Below are 21,021 nucleotides of genomic sequence, written 5' to 3'. Positions count from 1 at the left end.
TGGCATTGAACCCTGCAGCTGCAAAGTTCACCCACATGGTCCACTCGCTATAAATCAAACATCCTGTCAATTTATTGCAAAAATAAAGCTGAGCTAAAGCTGAATAAAACAATAGAACGTGCACGTTCAGAGAGCGCGCTCATACTGTCCTGATGATATTCTTCTTGTATCTGTTAGATGCTGATGCTGAGGTCGAAGGAGCTCCTGCAGCCCCTCTGGATGTGCGCTGTTTGGATGCCAACAAGGATTATATCATTGTTGCATGGAAGCAGCCAGCTGTTGATGGTGGCAACTCCATCCTGGGCTACTTTGTGGACAGGTTGGTCAATGCGTCGCTTCCTGCTACTCTAACCTCCAAAGCTAAACTGGATAGACACCACAGAATGAGCTATCAATGCAAAACATAAAAGTCTTTCTCAAGTGAATGTCAGAGGAATAAGGCAACACAATGTTGGTGATAACATGACTAACAAGTAGTCTTTAGGTGTTTGAAATAAAATCAAAAGTCTGAATGTGACATACTAATATTTTAATGTTTACGCACAGGTGTGAGGTCGGAACCACTCACTGGATTCAGTGCAATGACACCCCGGTGAAGTTTGCCCGATTCCCCGTCACTGGTTTGGTGGAGGGGCGCTCTTATATCTTCCGTGTGCGCGCTGTAAACAAAAGTGGCATAAGCCGCCCATCCAGAGTCTCGGAGCCAGTGGCTGCAATGGACCCAGCTGACCGCGCCCGCATGAGAGGTAGTTGACACAGAGAGGAATTTGACTGTATCGTGAATCAAAGCATCCGATGCACAAACACTCTTAAACATATTTAGGGATTTTGAAGAATAAAAGATGTAGTTTGGGCATTAGTTTTGGCACTGGAGCAAAATATAGAAAACATTTAGCTCACAGAAAATCGCAGGACTGACAATGTGTCTGTACTGATCTACTACATGTTTGCAGGTACTTCTGCTCCCTGGACTGGCCAAATCATTGTCACGGAGGAGGAGCCTGCAGGTAGGAGGTCAAATGCTTTTGCATGATGATTTATATCAGAGAGTGACTCAAGTAGAAGGGGATTATAAAATTCTCCAACTCTGAGTCCACCTGATTCAGGCTTATTAACCACATTCAGGGAAGAAGAAGCACCTGTGCTTTTTCATTTATGCTCTATTTATTATCAATGTAATTATTAAAAAATAATAAAGAAGAAAGGAATGATAACATTTCTTGAATAGATGCATTTTCCAATAAGTGGTGGATGTGATCTTAATACATCCATCTGGTGTTGAAGGGTCAATCTTTCTTTTTTGGAGACTTGACTCTTTCCCTTTTGACCATCAGAGGGCATTGTTCCCAGCAAACCCTGTGATCTGCAGGTGACAGAGGCAACCAAAAACTATGTGGTGCTGAGCTGGAAGCCACCCGGAGAGAAAGGGCTTGAGGGTGTCATGTACTATGTGGAAAAGGTAAATTATTCCTCCACTTTTCCTCAGATGCACTTTAACTAAACGTTTCTGTTTTCCTGCATATGAGATTGTTACATTGCCTGAGTTTCAGTGACAGTGTGACGTTTTCCTCTTTGCCCATCAGTGTGTTTCCGGTACAGACAGCTGGCAGAGGGTGAACACGGAGATCCCAGTAAAGTCTCCTCGCTTTGCGCTGTTTGATCTCGCAGAGGGAAAAGCCTACCGCTTCCGTGTCCGCTGCTGCAATTCTGCCGGTGTTGGCGAGCCATCTGACCCGACTGAGGCCACCACAGTTGGAGACAAGCTTGGTCAGAAGAGAGATAAACATAAACATAGAGAAGATTAGCTCTTTTAGATATTAAGAATCTTATTTGTCACACAATGCTATCAGGCAAACTGGTCCCAGACCTGTTTTGCAGTCATGACTCCTGCATCACAGATCTGATGAAACTGAACATTTGCACGGTACAAATATATTATGTTAGCACTGACTCAGCCCCAAAATGTAACTATTCTTGTGTGCAGATATCCCATCTGCCCCAGGAAAGGTTATTCCCACCAGAAACACGGACACATCAGTTGTTGTGTCCTGGGAAGCGTCTTGCAATGCCAAAGAGTTAGTGGGATACTACATCGAGGGCAGCATTGTGGGGAGCAACGTGTGGGAGCCCTGCAACAACAAGCCCGTGAATGTCACCAGGTAAAAATGACCCCTCTTGTTTTCTTTCAGCAATTTCTGATACAAATTCATGGCTGCTGCACTTTCTGCATTTACAGGTTCATCTGCCACGGTCTGATCACAGGAGAGAAGTACGTGTTCAGGGTGAGGGCGGTGAACGCTGCAGGGATCAGCCAGTTCTCCCAGGAGTCAGAGGCTGTGGAGGTGAAGGCTGCTATTGGTGAGTACAGTGGATCCATCACATCTAAATACAACAAAGTAATGTAGTAATCAGAGGACGTTAATAATTCCAGTTTACTGCTATTTAGATTAAGATTTGTTTAGAGATGTTAAAAAAACTAAACTGTTGGTGTTATATTGTGCATTTCTGAGCCAGTTGTGCTGGAAATTTCAACAAGGCACACCTCTTGGACGCACTGAACACCACAGACTGATCACTGCTATCATTAGCAGACTCTCTATGTGGAAGAAATAATGCAACAAGCTGATTTTTCTTGATATTTTACCACGAATTGTGTTGTAGGCTACGGTTCTCTTGAAACATGTCTTCAGCTCCCACACTTTCTCCACCATTGTTCCACTCTGTCACCCTGTCACATTATTCTGCACTGTCGTATGCTCTACCTACCTCCTACCCTGTCTGGCCACATCTCCTCTAGCGCCTCCTCCTCCCTGCACAGCCTGAGGCGGGGCTGGGGGTCAGGACTTGTAGACTTCCTCTAATTTGGGTCAGTGCGATCCAATTCAGCGGTCGTTACAAAGTAGCTCAGTGTCACACATCACCACTATCACCACCACCTCCCCGCATCTCCCCTATCCTATCTCGGGCACAGGATGTGTCGGCAACCCCACATTAGAGCTAAAGGTACCACCATTCGAACCCCCCCTGTTATCAGCTAGCAATGTTATTGTTCCGTTGATCTGATTCTTTATAACTCAATATTTTTACATTATTTCATTCAACTCAAAGTCAATAAACTGCACCCTAACACGTACTTTGCATGCCAGCAACAGAAACAGTGTTACTGTTTTAATAATGATGCTGTTACTAAATTCCTGCACGTGTTCCCTAACAGTAACATCTCTCTGCATTAATACTAACACAACTTTCAGCCTTTGGATGTCACTCATTCACTGGCTGGCTTTGCGCTGAGCAGCATGCTTTGTTATCCCTTGTGAAACACTCTTAGCAAGAATGCCAGTGCACATATATTTTAAGAAGAAAGATGTGTTGTTGATGACACATCCTTTTCTGCTGGAATAATGTGTTACTTCAACACAGTCTTCAAGGCTGATTCATCATTAGAAAAACGAGTTGTGATGCTCATATGTGCAAGGAGACAGTTACTTCAGGGTCCTTAGGGACTAGTAAAGCGCTATATAAATACAGGCCATTTACCATTTAGTTTAACAAATAGATGCCTTACTGTGCCTGAGACTTTGCTGCTTAACTAAATTGTGCCCATAAGAGGAGGATTATGCTGGTTTTTGAAGGAAACCATGAACTTTTGCACACAAACGTCAGATTTGGGCATTTTCACAATCAGAATAGTTTTACTTTCTTAGAACAAAAAAACTAAGATGAGATTCCAAAGGAAATTCTTTTTGGGGGGTATTTTACAACTGTTACTGAAACCACACAGACCGATGCAGCAAATGCAAATAGATTGTTTCAGCACAACAATCAGCAGTTTTTTATATGACAAACCTATAAATTTATACAGCCCGAGTTCCCAAAAAGCTGGAATGCTGTGTAAAACCTCCATTAAAAACAGGATGCAATGATTTTAAAATCTGATAAAACCATATTTTATTCACAATAGAACATAAAAAAATGAGTGTTTAATGTGAGACATTTAATTTCATGAAAAATATTAGTTCATTTTGAGTTTGATGGTAACAGGTAAGTAGTATGACTGTATAAAAAGATCATCTTAAAGAGTTAGAGGTTCTCAAAAATAGAGATGGGTCAGTCAGTCAGATCTGTAAGATAAATCGGTGTACAACTTGAAGTCAAAAGAGCTTCAGGCCCTCAAGTGGCACTGCATTAAAAACAGACATAATTCTGTCGCGGGTTGGCCTCACTGAAATCACTGTCTGTTATACAGGTCACTAAGCAGAGCGAGCTTGTTATCAGTGCTCAGTTCAAAAGCCTGCATCTGTGAAGGTATGGAGGTCCATTAGTGCCTATGGAATTGGCATCTTGCCCATCTGGGAAGACACTATAGATGCTGAAAGGTATATACAGGTTGTAGAGCAACAAATATTCCCATCCAGATTCTTTTTCAGGGAAGCCCTCGTGTATTTCAGCAAGACAATGCTAAACCCCACACTGCATTCTACTGAACAACAGCATGGCTTCATAGGTGAAGGGTCGAGGTGCTGCCTTTCACCAAGTCAAAACATATTCAACACATCATGAAATGAAAAATACAGCAAAGAAGCCCCAGGACTGTTGATCAGCTAGTGTTCTTTATCAGACAAGAATGGGACAGCATGGCCCTGTTCCAATTTTTTGAGATGTGTTGCAACAATCAAATTCAAATTGACCTTATTTCTTCTTAAAAAGGCACTTTTTCTCAGTTTAAACACTTGACATTCAGTTCAGTTCAATTCAATTAAGTTTTATTTTTATAGCGCCAAATCACAACAACAGTCGCCTCAAGGCGGTAGACCCTGCAATAATGCATACAGAGAAAAACCCAGCAATCATATGATCCACTATGAGCAAGTACTTTGGGACAGTGGGAAGGAAAAACTCCCTTTTAACAGGAAGAAACCTCCGGCAGAACCAGGTTCAGGGAGGGGCATCTGCTACGACCAGTTGGGGTGAGAGAAGGAAGACTATGATCTACTGTGTATAAAATACAAATTTATGGGATTTGTAAATCAATGCATTCTGCTTTTAATTTACATTTTTTGGTACTGGAATTTTACAATGTGCCACCAAAACACTGAAATAACCTTTGAGTTCACTTGCAACTGAAGGAAAACTCAGAGTAATTAAAACACAGCACTACCACCCGTGAATTAGATCATGGTGTGCTGTTACATTTGGTCTCGATATACAACTTACATCACTTTTGGAGCTGTAATCTAAGAGATGATGGAATCTGTTGGCATTGTTTCTAAAGTCATGAGTTTTTTCATTAAGGGCCAGAGCAAAGCCGCGCACCCACATTATTGGCCGGCTGTTCTGTGTTACATGCCTGCGTGCTCTCATAATCCCAATTGAAGCCTGCTAACATGGATGTCACCTGCTGGTCATCTTGTCTTCATTTCCACTCCCAGTCAGATGAAGACATTGTTCTGTATTTGACTGCCAGTTCAGCAAATATTGCTTTTTAATGTTTTTGTGCTTGTTTCTTCTTATTCTGTTCTCTTAATGTGGTGCGATTGAGAAATGAGCTGTGGATGGATTTGTGCCTGTTTTTAAAAAAGCTTCTTCTGCTTTTCTCTGCTAACACCCGTAGGGGGCGGCATCCTACACGGTGTGTTGCCGAAGATGGGGCCGGGGGGTAACGTGGGACAACTAACTGAGCACAGGCCACGCTGGACGGGAACGCATGACACTGTCCAGTTCCCTCCCAACACTATGCAAAAGCGCAATAAAGCTCAAGCTGACAGTGAATCCAGGGAAGGGGCCAGGGCTGCTAGCTCAGACCTCACAGACCCTGACCCCAGGGAGACTAAAAACAAGTGGGGCAAGAGAGGTGATGGGTCCCGGGCCCCTGAGCTGGCAAAAGACATGCACTCAGAGCCTGTGTCAGGCCCAATTCCTGAATCACATACTGACACAATCACAGCTGCACACTGTGACCCAGTAACTGCTGAGGCTCAGGATCAGGCTGTGGAGACAGCTGATGAGCCTGATGCCTCGCAGGCACGTAAGTTCTCAGTAGATGGTAATCGGGAGAAAGCGAAGCCCCAGAGAGAGTCAGCAGGTGAGCACCGAGGAAAACCTTTTGTCAAATCCAAATAAAACCACAAAGAAAAGTACAGTTTTTACCCACTTAAGAGCCATAAAAATATATTCTGCCTTGACTTCACATCAGTTTTGTAGGTACAAATAGTAACTTGGCTCTTTTTGAAGGTAAGTCAATCCAATTCACCGCCAAACCTGGGTTTAACTCATGCTTTCTGGCCGCCACCAAAACCCTAACTTATATGTGTAGTGTCAATCACCTCAGGACCTGCCACTCCTCTGATTACCCAGAGCACTTTAACACACAAAGACACCAAAGCAATTCATGGCAGGAGCCCCTTAATCACACCCTGTACTCGAAAAGTGGGTCATCCAACCAAGAGAACACTTGTGACCTGAGACCTTTTTGGGAGTGCACTCTGGACTTAATCAGACACCCACCTCCCAGACGCTTTGACCACATTCTCACTCCTAATCAGGAGAGGGTATAAAGTTCATGTGACTATTTGTACTCGACAGGCTGCTTTATTATCACAGTGTTACTTGATCCTGCTTTTGTGGAGACCTTTGGCTCCCAGTCATTCCTTTAACCTGGTCTCTGAAATCGCTGTGCCCTTTGTTACCAGGAATACAGTGTAACAAGCAACATGTAACTGCACACTTTCTGACTCAGTGTATAAAACAGTGGTTTCTAAATTAGACTAATCTGTATTTATCTTTTGAATCTGGAACTAGAGAAAAATAATTTAATAATCTTACGGCTGCTGACTTCATAGTTAGAGTGCAGACATAACAATTAACTCCCAAAATCTCAATGTCACTGAGCATTAAGGTTACAAATGTGTTGGGTTGGACGAGATGTTGTTACAGCAGGTATTAACCTACAACTGTCTCTGAACCCACTATCCAGTAATCTTTAACATTGTAAGGAGAGTAACTGCTGGTGAGTTCCTGCTGTAAACTGTTTCCAATAATGGGACACTGAAGCTCTTCACAGGGAAAAAAGAGGCGTGGGAATTAAAAGTATCAAATCTTTTGTGGCGCTTCAGTTTCCCATTACGTCAGTTTTCACGCCGAGGTTTTGCCGTATTAATTTGCGATTTGCGTCTCAGCCTCTCCCGCTCCACCCTATGGCATCACCATCCTGGAGTGCGTGCGCGACTCCATGGTGCTGGCCTGGAAACAGCCAACTTTCATCGGAGGCGCTGACATCACCGGTTACTTTGTGGATTACCGTGAGGTCATCGATGGCGTGCCGGGAAAGTGGCACGAGGCCAACATTAAGGCTGTCAGCGAGAGGGCCTACAGGGTGGGTTGATATGAAAAAACACCATCCGAGCCTGAAGTTATATGTGCTGAATGTGCAAGGGGAGAGTGTCTTTGTGTCTTTGTTTCCAGGTGTCCGATCTGAAGGAGAATAAGAAGTACCAGTTTCAGGTGCGAGCAGCCAACATGGCTGGTGTCGGCATCCCGTCGCTGCCCAGTAATACCTTCCTGTGTGAAGAATGGACCATTGCTGTCCCAGGTTGGTTGGGCCACATGTTTCACCAACTGAGAGAATATTTTAATGAACCATTTGATGAACAAAAACAAACAAAAAAAAAACCTCCCAATGCACACTGCTTTATTTTTCTGTCACCGATGTTGCACATAAATACAACTATATCAGAGAAATATGGTAAATGATACAAAAAAAATGAATTATTAGATAATTTGGTAACTTTTAATGTTGAAGAAAGTCACTTTATGTTATAAATATAAGAAAAAATACCAAAACAAATGTTCATCATCCATGAAAATGTCTTAATTGTACATATTTCTCCTGTTTGCCATTTATTCCTGCTGTACCCACAATTTTGTTGTACATGTATAATTACGATAAAGTTCTATTCTATTCTATTCTATTGGAATTGTGAACTGAATATTTACATGTTATAGACACGGTTTCTGACAACACTATCACTTTAGGGATTTACAGAACCTTGAAAGTGACTGAGTAAACAGGATTTGTTATTTAGCCTCAGTCATCTTTCTGGGCTGCAGGACCTCCACATGATCTGCAGATTAGAGAGGCGCGGAACGACTCTCTGGTATTGCTATGGAAACCACCTGTGTACCAGGGCCGCGATCCTGTCAACGGGTTCTATGTTGACATCAAGGAAGCAGATGCACCAGAGGAGGCGTGGAGAGGAGTCAACACCAAAGCCTTAGAAAAGACATATACAAAGGTGCTAATCAGGAGTGCATTTATCTGAGAGATTCCCAAGTTTTAGCAGGATATCACAAATATATTTCAACATTTCTTTCTTTCTTTTTTTTGCAGATTAAGGATCTTAAGGAGGGAGAGAAGTATGTGTTCCGTGTGCGTGCTCAGAATAAAGCTGGAGTAGGAAAAGTCTCAGACGTGACAGAGCCGGTTCCCGCTCTGACCAAACCAGGTGGGATGAAATGATGGAACAAGTGAAGGTGACACTACAAAATTTGAGCAGATGAGATTTTTACCTTCTTGTTTTTTTAGGCACGAAAGAGATAGTCGTAGATGTCGACGACGACGGTGTCATCTCCCTGAACTTTGAATGTGGCAACATGACCCCCGACTCCAAGTTTGTGTGGTCCAAAAACTACGAGGACATCACAGACACCTCCCGCCTGACCACAGAGACCAAGGGAACCAAGTGAGATGGCAACATTTTTAACATTAAGACTATTTGAGCATCCCTCTCACCTCTCATGTCACGAATGCTGTGTTTCCTCTGCAGGTCTAAAGTTGTTTTCAATCGTCCCGGGGAGGAGGACATTGGAGTTTACTCATGTCTTGTCACTCACACTGACGGTGCTTCATCCAGCTACACTCTCTCTGAGGAAGGTGGGTTTGAAAATTGAGAGAAAAGAAGATTTTTCATATTACATGATGTGTTGCTTTTCTCATCTTGAATCCTGAATCTCTTCTTGTTTTCTTTTCAGAGTTAAAGAGGCTGCTGGAGATCAGTCATGACCACAAATTCCCCAGTGAGTGCTTCACATGGTATTTCTGCTTTATTTAGTGGTTTGTCATGAACTGGACGGACTTTCTAACTATTTCTTCATCACTTTCTTTACACCAGTTATTCCTCTGAAGTCAGATCTAGCTGTGGAGCTGCTGGAAAAGGGCCGCGTTCGCTTTTGGCTGCAGGCGGAGAAGATGTCCAATAACGGCAAAGTCGATTATGTTTTCAATGATAATGTTGTCTCTCAGGGGGAGGTCAGTGAGAATCTGCGTTCAGATATTTTACTTGTGTGCTCTACCTGTGTTTTAAAGTAAAAAATTTGCTGCTTTATTTGGGGTGGTAGAAATATAAGATGAACTTTGACAAGAACACCGGTGTGATTGAGATGACCATGGAGTCTCTGACCCCGGCGGATGAGGGCACGTACACCTTCCAGCTGCAGGATGGAAAAGCTACCAACCAGTCCAGCTTGGTACTGATAGGGGATGGTATGTTTATTTAAAAAAAAAAAAGAAAAAAGAAAACGTGACTTTTAATTGTGAATGAATGTGTACAGTCAAGGATAAAAAGCTCAGAACGTTATCCATATAAAATAATTTAACACTCTGCCACGCTGGGTATATTTTGATTAGGTTTGATAGAAAGTGGCAACCCTACAAATTAAATTAAATAATATCTCTCATGTGAAACAACCAAAACGATTTTACTTTCAGCAGTAAAGCAGACTGTACCAGAGGCCATTATGGCTCAGGTGGTGGATGGTTTGATACCTGCTCCTTCCAGTCTGTCTGCAAGCATTATTAAATAAGTGTCCTAAGGCCAGATATTGAATCCCAATTAGTCCTCTTCATGTTTCTCATTGGCATGATCACTTAAATATGGTTAAAGTGGCTTTTAGTAGGAAGCACAAAACCAAATTCTGACCCTACCATCAGAATGTTGCACCAGAAATTGATACATAACAAACCAACAGTGTTTTTCCAATCTTCTGTTGTCCAGATTTGGTGAGGCCGTGCAAACTGTAGCCTTAGTTTCTTGTTCTTAGCAGAGAGGAGTGGCACATCTTCTACTGTAGCCCATCTGCTTCAAGACTGGACGCGTTGTGTGTTCTGAGATGCTCTTTTGCGTACCTTGGTCATAACAAATAGTTATTGGTAAAAGGACTTATATAGTGCTTTTCTATTATAGTTGAGGATTAAAAGTGCTATATAAAAACATTTATATAACATACTTATTCGTCCATTGAGGCAAGCACTTTTTTCTAGTGTTTTCTAATTAACATTCACACTCCAATAAATGCATCGGAGAGCAACTCAAGGTTCAGAAGATGAGCCAGGGATCAAACACACAATCTTCTGATTAGCAGATGACCTGCTCTACTTCCTGAGCTGCAGGGTGGCTTTTCTCTTCCGACCTCTAAGATCAAAGTGGCATTATCTCACATCCTAGAGATGGTTGTTTGGGTAAAATCCCACCAGTTTCTGAAAATACTGAGCCACACATTCAAAGTCACTTAAATCATTCTTTTCCATTCTGATGCTTGATTTGAACAAGAGTTTTTCTTAACCATGTCTGCATGCCTAAATGCATTGAGTTGCTGCAATTATTTGATATTTTGATAGAGCAGTTTAACAGGTTTAGCTCATAAAGTGTCTGGTGAGAACTCAACATCTGCAACATATGAACACTAGAGGGCACTGAAACATTTTAGAAATCATGTTGTAATAGCTCCAGCTAAATTCTAATTTCATTTAATTGCACTTAATGGTATCTGTGTTGTTTTAAACCACAATTTATGAAAACTGTCATTTGTGTATTTTTCAGTGTTCAAGCAGCTGCAGAAGGAATCAGAGTTCCAGAGAAAGGAGTATTTCCGAAAACAAGGTAAGCGCCTGAGCACAAGAGTATTTTAATGACTGATGGATCTGTGTTATTCTCAGAGGCTTAATCTTTTTCTTCAACATTTAAAACAGAACAAAAAATATAAAAGCTGACAGTAACTCACACAGAAGATGCTGAAACCAGCAAATTTGGAATTTTTGCTTAAAAGTGATGAAGATTCATTAATCAGATTAACAGCTCTATGAAAATTTTCACAGAATTGAGTTTTCATTATTTGCCCGATTGTCATCATTTTACCTGCGACGTTTGTTCCAGGCCCTCACTTTATCGAGTACTTGAGTTGGGAAGTGACACCAGAATGCTGCGTTGTACTCAAATGCAAGGTGAGCCTGTGTTTTAGAGATTTTACTTGTACATTTTTTTCTTTTTTAATGTAACTGAGCTCTGAAAACATCATCCTGCTGTGCTGGAATTCAGGTGGGCAACATGAAGAAGGAGACCTCTGCACTGTGGCACAAAGACAGACACCAGATCAAAGTGGACGAGCACCTCGGCTTTGCAGAGGGAGTGCTGAAACTGGAAATTGCTCAGGTGAGAGTGTGAGAAAGTGAAGTGTGAATATCCGTATATATGTGTGTATATTTCTGTACTGTATAACCACCTTTGAATTCATTTGCATATATGGCTGTAAATGTGCTGCTCTGTTTCCCTCTGTGTGGATCTTTCTGTCCTTACCTTCCAACAGAGACAGGAATATGTACTATATACATGGAGGGCTGACTGGGCACAGGTGAAAAAAAGTCAAGAGAAAATAAATATTTTCAAAATAAAACAGGAAACAAGCCAGACATTTGAACTGCTCTGTCACAATCTCTGTCTTCTCTTTTCATCTAACCCATCTCTGTCCCTTATCTACTGTATAACTCACGAACCCCTCACATCCCATCGTGTCGTATTGTCTGTAAACGTCTGTCCAATTATGACATGCTTTCCTCACAGGTAATTCAGCATATAAACATGATGTCACATGTGTCCCATTGCAGCGCGACCTCCCCGCAGACACAGCAGACATTGTCGACAGCCCGATCTGGAGAAGACTTAAAGTTGGGATCAGTTATCTGTTGTGACCGTGGGCCAACGGCCACCTCTGGTTTTCCCGTTTTTGCCTGAGAATGCTTTTCTTTTTTTTTCGTAGCTGTTGTTCGCCTCTTATTTTTGCTTTTGCGTCATATACGTGTGCACTGCAGCGCCCCTAGCTGAAGAGAAGCGCTTGCCTTTTTCAGACGAATACGCTTAATTTCCTTTTGCAAAACCTTCCTGAGCTAATTTGCTGTTGCATTTTTGCTGTCAGATTTCCAAGAAGGATGCTGGTGTGTATGAGGTGATTCTGAAGGATGACAGAGGACAGGACACCTCCACCCTGAATCTGACAGACCAAGGTAACTTTGTATGGCAATACAACAATGAAATCAGAAACAAATGCAGCAAATGAACCACTTAGGGTGATAAAATGTGTCTTTTTTTTAAGGTTTCAAAGACTTGATGAATGAAGTTTTCAGTGTTATCGGTAAGAAGAAATATTTAGTACACAGATGATGTACATATTTAACCCAACACACATTAAATAAGGATGTTTGTCTTTGCAGCCAATTCCTCCACTCCACTGAAGATCACAAGCACAGATGAGGGCATTAGACTCTACACCTTTGTCAGCTACTACAACGACTTGCTCCAAGTCACATGGCACTACAAGTAGGTTCTTGGTTGATTGACATGAACAAAACAAGCAACTTTTAATCAAGTCTATACCTGATGTATATTCAATTTTCAGTTGTGAGTTGTCAGGATTAAACCAAGTGTTCATCTTATCAGACGCTTCTGTGCTTTTGTGTCACAAAGTGGCCTTTAACATATACGTTTTTCATATCGTCTCTCTGACAGGGATTCAGCAATTGCCTTTTCTGACCGCATAAAGAGCGGCGTGGTCGGGGAGCAGCTGTGGCTTCAGATCACAGAGCCCACAGAGAAAGACATGGGCAAATATGCCATCGAGTTCTACGATGGAAAAGGTGGCCTCAGGAGGACCGTTGACCTCTCTGGTCAAGGTGAGTGTCTAAGTGACTTTATAACTGGGCTGATTTCACATCTTAAACTTTTTTCATCTTGCCAGCTTCCAACATGTTTACATGATGTGAAAAGTTTGATTTTCTTTTGTAGGAATTATCACCTCAGTTATCAGTTAGATTTCTTTAACGTGATGTTTTGCAATTATTGTATGCTGTGCGACACAAAGATGTGTCTTGGCCTGTAAAACTGATTCTTACAACTTTTGTTTTACAGCATTTGATGATGCTTTTGCAGAATTCCAGAGACTCAAGTAAGTCATTAACCAGCCTATAACTAACATTTCTTTTCTGTATGTAGCCACAGTCCCAGCAAAGCTTTTCTCATATAAGGAAAAATGATGTAAAGAATGTCACTTGTCATTCTCAACTTTGACCTAATTTGTCATTCTCTCCTCAGAGCTGCTGCTATTGCAGAGAGAAGTAAGTAGTACTCTGTTTACAATAGCTCCACTTCTTTAATATTTGGCCTTTTCAGATCTGATAATGAAGATGCTGAATCTTCATGAAGACGGGTTGCAAATATATTGCTTTTAAATCAGTTTCAAATTATGTAGCTAACTTTACTGTGACTAAAAGTACAACCAGGGCTCAGTAACTTGACTATTAATATGATTTCAGTTCCTCAATTTATTTTCTTCCTCCACTTCCGTTGACTTAAAGTATAACATGTTGTAGAAAGCAAAAATTTTTACATTCCTAGTTAGAGTCATTTGTGTATTTGATTTGTGTCAACTACTTAAACTGAGTTATAGAAGTAACAAAGGATAAGTCACGTGCTGACATGATACAAAGAAACACCCTCTGTCAATTTTAAAAACTCATCTAATCCATAGAAAAGGTCTAAAAATGAGTTAAATGCAACTTTAGATGAACAACAACACATGACATATTACTTAATGCCATTGAAGTAATTCTTTTGTCTATGACTTCATCAGTGCATCACATCGCTGTGGTTATATACTGGTATATGCACAACTCTCTTAAGGTTGGACTTGGACTGGACCACTGCAGCACATTGATATTTTTTCTTATTCAGCTGATCTGTTGTAGATTTGCTGCTGTGCTTGGGATCATTGTCGTGTTGCAAGATTCAATTTCAGCCAAACTTTAGCTGTCAGACAGACGACCTCACATTTGACTCTAGAATACTTCGGTATACAAAGAGTTAGTGGTGGACTCACTGACTGCAAGATGCCCGGTTCCTGTGGGTGGAAAGCAAACTCAAATCATCACCCCTCCACCACTGTGCCGACAGTCGGTATGAGGTGTTGATTATTGCTAAATGTGGCTCTTTGCATTATGACCAAACAATTCTACTTCGGTCTTGTCTATCCAAGGAAGTCTTGTGATTTGTTCAGATCGAACTTGCTCAGCTGTGGTGCCATGTTCCTCTTGGCAATTCTTCAAAACAACCCATAGTCTTAGCCTATAGAGTCTGAGATGCAGCTCTTGAGTTTTCTGGAATATCTCTGAGCATTGCACGGTCTGATCTTACAATGAATTTGGCAATAATCTTGAATGTTTTCTGCTTGTGAATAACCTGTCTCTGTCACGGTTGCCGCTGGCCAACTGTGGGGATGTGAGGAAGGAGGACCCAGGCGCAGAGCTTTGAATGCAAACAGTGGAAAACACAACAATAAATACTCAGTGCGTTCCAGACTCCCGTGACATGTCCTCTTCCCAGTGCCAGTGTTCCTGTCTCCGCTTCTCAGTGTTTGAGCACCCCGTGCTCACTGCCCTCTAGTCTCCACGCTTCTCCTGGGGAAATAACGGGCAGGCAGCTGTAAGACACACGCAATGCGGCAGACTAACCTTACTGACTGGACGAGAGACTAACGTGAAGTCACGCAATGATCCAGCGTCGGCGAGAGCTCCACCACACTCTTACAGTGCGCCCCAGGGTGGCTGTGGCTACAATGTAGCTTGCCATCACCAGTGTGTGAATGTGTGTGTGAATGGGTGGATGACTGAATGTGTAAAGCGCTTTGGGGTCCTTAGGGACTAGTAAAGCGCTATACAAATACAGGCCATTAACCATTAACCATTAAGTAGCTCCTCCGACGGGGCTTCATCAGCTGTGTGATTGTCTTCAGGTGTGGCAAGGCCACACCTACCAGGCCTGAAGGCACCTGTAAACAGGTGCTCCCAGACACACACACACACACACACACATACCTGCAAGCAGGGAGAATGAAGGACAGCAACACCAAAAACATATAACGTACAAGTCCATAAATGCTCAGGGACCCTGGATTGCTTAGATCCAGGTCCCTGAGAGTCTCACTGTAGAATATACTGTGTTCATTTGAGGTTGTATTTTAAGACCTGCTAAGAACCAGACTGTTTTTATTATGTCCTGATACATAAAACCTGAGAGTGAGAGGGTGTAGCTATTTTCTTTTTATCATGACTATAAACCTCAGTGGGTCAAAGTGAGCTCTATTCTGTGAAGTTTAAATTAACTCCAGTTAGTACTATAGTTTATTCTAAAAACATTAAGAAAAACTCTTTAAAAAAAAAAATCAGAGATTGTAATTTAAAAAGCCAGTTTACCATATTTATTGCAAATTTAAGTCCATTGCAATAAAATTGGAATGTGTTAAAAACAACAAGCAACAGCCCTGAACATGAATACTAACCCGAAGACTGTTCTGAGCCACATAAAGTCTTTCATGTTAGATAAAAACACAGTTTGCGTGCACTGTGTGCAACATGCTTTGTTTTTGAAAATCATTTTTCATTAGTTAATATTGTTACTTTTCAGATCGTGCTCGAGTAGCAGGAGGCCTCCCTGATGTGGTCACCATACAAGAGGGCAAGGTAAACAGTTTTAGCTGAATTCATGTGGTTTGCACGTCTTCAACTAAGAGTCTTAACCTTTACAGTGACTGCCCTGAGTGTAACTGAGTTGTGCCTTATTTTCCATTCAGGCTCTCAATCTCACCTGCAACATTTCGGGCAACCCCGTGCCAGAGGTCACCTGGCTGAAGAACGACAGAGAGATCACGTCTGATGAGCACTGCATTCTGAAGTTCGAGTCGGGCAAGTTCGCCAGTTTCACCATCACCGGCGTGAACACGTCAGACTCGGGCAAGTACAGCATCCTGGTGAAGAACAAGTACGGCACAGAGAGCGGGGACTTCACCGTAAGTGTGTTCATCCCTGAAGAGGCGGGCGGCAAGAAAAAGTAAAAGCGGTCCAAATCTTGTCGTAAATATGTAAAAATGATGCGTACTGGAAAAAGTTAAAAAGAAAAAAAGATTTTAAAAAAAGAGGTGGTGTTTGATGGTTTGTGTAGAAATCAGTCAAATACACTCCCGAGGTGATGAAACTGAACACCAAAAAAAGTACAAAGAAAAGAGTTACTTAAGATTATGATTAATACTGTATGTGAACATTTGGTCCAATAATTACAAATCTCACTGAAAATCTGAAGCTTATTTGTGGCTGCCACTATGAAAAAATGTCACGGTTAGTGTGGAATGTCTATTAAAAACATAAATGTTTTTACATTTGCTACAAATTATGTGGATTTCCCAGCAAACCTGACAAGACAAGTACTTCAGACTGCGTGCAGCTGTCAGATTTACTGAAACCGTGTCATTAAATTGTGGGAAAAATCTCACAGAGATGGCACAAATTTCAATTCTATCTTTCTCAACCTGCAAGAAATAAACTAGTTAAGACAGATGTGCCGGGGTTTATTCCGATGGTGTGCTTTGGAAGTAAATATAATTTGTAGCAAAACAGTTAAAAATGTGCGTTTCAGTGAAATTTTAAACTTATGTGTGTTCCACTTTATTCACATTCACTCTAAATGTTATCTTCTGCAGAAAACAGTACAAGTCAGCTCACTGTCTACTCACTATTATTTATATAACACACCATTTTCCCCAGCCCATAATTAGTAATTATCCTGGATGTTGATGCAGTGAAAACTGTGAGGTCACTGTTAATACCAACAATAGAGGTTATTGTTTCTCTTCCTTTTCCCATTTTTTGATGAGACTAATAAAAAAAGCATGTATTTCCCCACCTCCTCCACCTTCTGTCTTTCCTTTCTGAGTCGTGTCACTTTGATTTCAATTCTTCACCTTTTACGTTTCACTCTCTTGTTTCAGTCGAGTTGTTCCGTTTTCACTCCCGATCACTATTTCTGTAGAAGTTGGACAGCCTGAAGATCCACCACCAGCATGGACACAACTCACCCCCTTCACTGTAATCCTGATATTTGTTGTAGGACAATCATTTGCCGTATCCTCAGGATAACGTGACACTCTCTTTACAATGAGCACAAAAGAGGGACACGAAAAAAGTATTGTCTTTTTGTCATAGAGCACAAATATCCAGAACATTTCTAATTAGATAAAAGCCATTTTTACTATTATGTTCTTCAGTCTGAAATGTAATAACAGAACATAAGGGTGTATTTCAGAGCCTAGGGGCCAGATATTTTTCTTATGCATCAGTTGCTGCATGTATAAATACATAACTTTTAGTTTTTAAGTTAGCTCATTATTAAGTTGGTAATGAGATCCTTCTTGCTTCACATTTTGTTTATACTTACCTGAAGTGACAAAACTATTAGTTATACAAGTTTAAATCAAATCTATTTCTACCATATATATATACATAGGCACTATTAAGTCACCAGCTGTATGCCAAATGGTTAAGTATGTTTACCAGTCAATTTTTTAGGTACACAGCTGCTGCAGATTTGTCAGCTGCACATTTATGAAGGAATCTCCCGTTCCACCAGATCCCAATGACGCTTATTAGATTAAGATGTGGTGACCGGGAAGGCCATTTGATTACAGTGAAGTCATCGTCATGATGAAAAAAACAGTTTGAGAAACCTATTTGAACAACTAAAGGGATGGAAATGGTCAGCAACAATACTCGGGTCGGCTGTGTGGGCCTAATTTAGTTAGTGCTAAATCAAAGTGTGCCAAAAAAAATATCCCCCACATCATTACAGAAACAGTAGCAGCAGCCTGAACTGTCTATACAATCAAGGATTAATGCATGGTTTAATGTTATTTAAATCCACTTCAGTTCCTACCAGCCAAATGTTACTGCAGAAATGGAGGTAACATTTTTTCAATGTTCTGTCAATTTTGGTGAACCCATGTGAGCTACAGCTTTAGTTTGATGATGAACATTTGAACAAGCGTACCTAATGAAGCGTCCAGTGAGTGCATATCATATCACATAACCATAAAAAACTTAACAAAGGGTAACTGTATAACTAAGAAATCCTAAGAGATCACAGTTCAACTTGCACCAGAGTTGGACTCATTGAACGTTTCAGCTTGAGAGCATTTTAAAGAGAAAAGATTAAATAATATTTTTGCATCAAATTAAAGACACAATTCTTTGCAATACATCAGCGAATCTCTCATTGCGATCTCTTCTTTCTTTTTTTAGAAAGTTGCAATAATACAAAAACTTTTGTGTTAATGTAAATTAAACTGAGGTGAAGCTGAAATTTAACATTTTGCAAAAACTTTAGTAGCCTAAATAGCTTAATTATGACAGGTTTTATCATTTTCTCTATGAGATGATACTGTTTTAGCCTTCAGCGGTAGGTGTGATCTCACTGAGCTTCATGGGTAAGTAGTTGATTTCACTTTCTGAATGACTGTATGGTGATTAGTTCATGATTGTAGAGCTTTACCACACTGCAATGTCTCCCTTCACTGTGGATGAACTCAGGTGGAGGTCACAGAGGGGACACCTGACTTGGGGGTGACTTCATATTGGACTGATGAAGAGGGAAATGTAGTGTTTGGCTCAAACACACCAAAGGAAAAGATGAAAACCACACTTACTGGAACTAAAATGCAGAAGCGAAAGGGTGAGGAGTTTTCGTTTGTTGTTTAAACACTGGCAAAATTACAGAATGGTGCAATTTTCCCATGACGGGCTGAAATGCTTACTAATAAATATTTCCTTACAGAATCTGTTTCAAAGGCATCGACTGTGAAAAATGTGGAAGACAGAGAGCAGGGCAAAAAAAGCGAGGCACAAAATGCGGGGGACCCTGCAGAAGTTCCTGCTTTAGATTCAGATCAAACTAAAGAGGCAAAAGTAGATTTGATCAACCAAACACTGCCTGTTGACCAATCAGAAGCTTCTGAGCAACCTGCAGACAGTGCAGAGAAGCCTGAAGCAGTGGCTGAGACAACCTGAAATCACTGAATGAATATACACCCATTATATACTTTGCTGTGGGCTTATCATAACATATTAATAATAACAATATTCCACTTTACACTAAATGAAATGGGATGGTAGTATTTTAATAACCACATACTGTTTTTCAATATGCTGTGTGTATCTTTTTGCTGTATCTGCCTAAATAAAGGAGCTGTTATACTTCTTTGTACTCCATATTGTACTCTTAAGAATATACAGAGTGATGCAGGCTTTCCAGCTTAAAGAGGCGCCTCTCTAGTTTGCACGGACGAATAAAGCAAACATGAGAAATTCTTGTTGTGAAACAGAGCAGAAATGATCCAGATGAACAAGAGTAAAATTTGCAGAGGTCGATTAAGGCAAGGCAAATTTATTTGTATAGCACAATTCAACAACAAGGTGATTCAAAGTGCTTTACAGAGACATTAGAAACAAAAACAAATAAAAAGCATGATTTAAAATTGATTAAAGCAAGCAAACAAACTAACTAACTAAATAACAAACAAACAAACAAAACAGTATATAAAATCAAAACACATAAAATCACAACAGTAGATAAAATCAGTAGTTAAATGTAAGTTTTGAAATTTAAGCTTAAAAGTGTGGATTTGGTGCTTTATTCAAATGCAGCTGAGAATAGGTGAGTCTTCAACCTGGATTTAAATAAACTGAGTGTTTCAGCTGATCTGAGGCTTTCTGGGAGTTTGTTAGAGATGTATGGAGCATGAAAGCTGAATGCAGCTTCTCCGTGTCTGGTTCTGACTCTGGGAACTGATAAAAAAACCGGATCCAGATGACCTGAGGGATCTGGAAGGTTCATACTGGGTCAGGAGGTCACTGATGTATTTTGGTCCTAAACCATTCAGAGCTTTATAGGCCAGCATCGGAACTTTAAAGTCTATCCTCTGACGGACAGGCAGCCAGTGTAAGGACCTCAGAGCTGGACTGATGTGGTCCACTTTTTTGGTCTTAGTGAGGACTCGAGCAGCAGAGTTCTGAATGAGCTGCAGCTGTCTGACAGATTTTTTTAGGTAGACCTGTAAAGATGCTGTTATAGTAATCAAGCCTACTAAAGATGAATGCGTGGACTAGTTTTTCCAGGTCCTGTTGAGACATCAGATCTTTTATCCTTGATATATTCTTAAGTTGATAGTAAGCTGACTTTGTTATTGTCTTAATGTGTTTTTCTAAGTTTAGGTCTGCATCCATCACTACACCCAAATTTCTCGCCTGGTTTGTGGTTTTTAGGTGTATAGACTGTCTCTGGTGACCTGTAATCGTTTTTCTTTGGCACCAAAGACTATTACTTCATAACCAGTCGTTAATTTCCTCAATGCATTTACCAAGAGCCTGTACAGGGCCTTGGTCTCCTGGTGACATTGTGATATATATTTGTGTGTCATCTGCATAGCTATGATAGTTTATTTTGTTGTTCTTTATAATCTGTGCCAGTGGGAGCATGTAGATGTTAAACAGAAGGGGTCCCAAGATGGAACCTTGGGGAACTCCACATGTGATGCTTGTCTGCTCAGATGTGAAGTTACCTATTGATACAAAGTATTTCCTGTTTTCTAAGTATGTTTTGAACCAGTTTAGTACAGTTCCTGAAAGACCTGCCCAGTTCTCCAGTCGTTTGAGTAATATGTTGTGGTCAACTGTATCAAATGCTGCACTGAGATCCAGTAAAACTAAGACTGACATTTTTCCACTGTCTGTATTCAGACATATGTCATTAAACACTTTGGTCAGAGCGGTTTCAGTGCTGTGGTTCTGTCTAAAACCTGACTGGAAGGCATCGTAGCAGT

The 21,021-nt window shown here is 40.9% G+C and overlaps 1 protein-coding gene across 5 annotated transcripts in view; it reads left to right on the top strand.

The window, feature by feature from the left end:
• myom1b (myomesin 1b) overlaps positions 1 to 16,249 on the top strand; it is a 29,645-nt gene extending 13,396 nt beyond the window's left edge. For 4 of the 5 annotated variants that reach the window (XM_026179836.1, XM_026179833.1, XM_026179838.1 and 1 more), the window contains 28 exons: positions 178 to 319; positions 547 to 746; positions 954 to 1,007; positions 1,335 to 1,459; positions 1,584 to 1,767; positions 1,985 to 2,159; positions 2,237 to 2,358; positions 7,176 to 7,372; positions 7,462 to 7,588; positions 8,107 to 8,291; positions 8,387 to 8,501; positions 8,582 to 8,738; positions 8,823 to 8,929; positions 9,028 to 9,072; positions 9,168 to 9,304; positions 9,394 to 9,538; positions 10,875 to 10,934; positions 11,208 to 11,275; positions 11,370 to 11,483; positions 11,936 to 11,995; positions 12,244 to 12,331; positions 12,421 to 12,459; positions 12,539 to 12,644; positions 12,834 to 12,997; positions 13,233 to 13,269; positions 13,416 to 13,438; positions 15,783 to 15,838; positions 15,949 to 16,249. In XM_026179836.1, coding sequence (XP_026035621.1) covers positions 178 to 319; positions 547 to 746; positions 954 to 1,007; positions 1,335 to 1,459; positions 1,584 to 1,767; positions 1,985 to 2,159; positions 2,237 to 2,358; positions 7,176 to 7,372; positions 7,462 to 7,588; positions 8,107 to 8,291; positions 8,387 to 8,501; positions 8,582 to 8,738; positions 8,823 to 8,929; positions 9,028 to 9,072; positions 9,168 to 9,304; positions 9,394 to 9,538; positions 10,875 to 10,934; positions 11,208 to 11,275; positions 11,370 to 11,483; positions 11,936 to 11,995; positions 12,244 to 12,331; positions 12,421 to 12,459; positions 12,539 to 12,644; positions 12,834 to 12,997; positions 13,233 to 13,269; positions 13,416 to 13,438; positions 15,783 to 15,838; positions 15,949 to 16,209 — 3,293 coding nt within the window. In that variant the 3' untranslated portion in view covers positions 16,210 to 16,249. The remainder of the gene's footprint in view (positions 1 to 177; positions 320 to 546; positions 747 to 953; positions 1,008 to 1,334; positions 1,460 to 1,583; positions 1,768 to 1,984; positions 2,160 to 2,236; positions 2,359 to 7,175; positions 7,373 to 7,461; positions 7,589 to 8,106; positions 8,292 to 8,386; positions 8,502 to 8,581; positions 8,739 to 8,822; positions 8,930 to 9,027; positions 9,073 to 9,167; positions 9,305 to 9,393; positions 9,539 to 10,874; positions 10,935 to 11,207; positions 11,276 to 11,369; positions 11,484 to 11,935; positions 11,996 to 12,243; positions 12,332 to 12,420; positions 12,460 to 12,538; positions 12,645 to 12,833; positions 12,998 to 13,232; positions 13,270 to 13,415; positions 13,439 to 15,782; positions 15,839 to 15,948) is intronic. The other variant, XM_026179837.1, reaches the window with a different exon arrangement.
• The last annotated feature ends 4,772 nt before the right edge of the window (positions 16,250 to 21,021 follow it).

The sequence above is a fragment of the Astatotilapia calliptera genome, chromosome 9 (genome assembly GCF_900246225.1).
Source record: "Astatotilapia calliptera chromosome 9, fAstCal1.2, whole genome shotgun sequence".
NCBI classification, from domain to species: Eukaryota; Metazoa; Chordata; class Actinopteri; order Cichliformes; family Cichlidae; genus Astatotilapia; species Astatotilapia calliptera.
The sequence above is the reverse complement of the archived record's forward strand: the minus strand, read 5'-3'. Positions and strand labels throughout refer to the sequence as shown.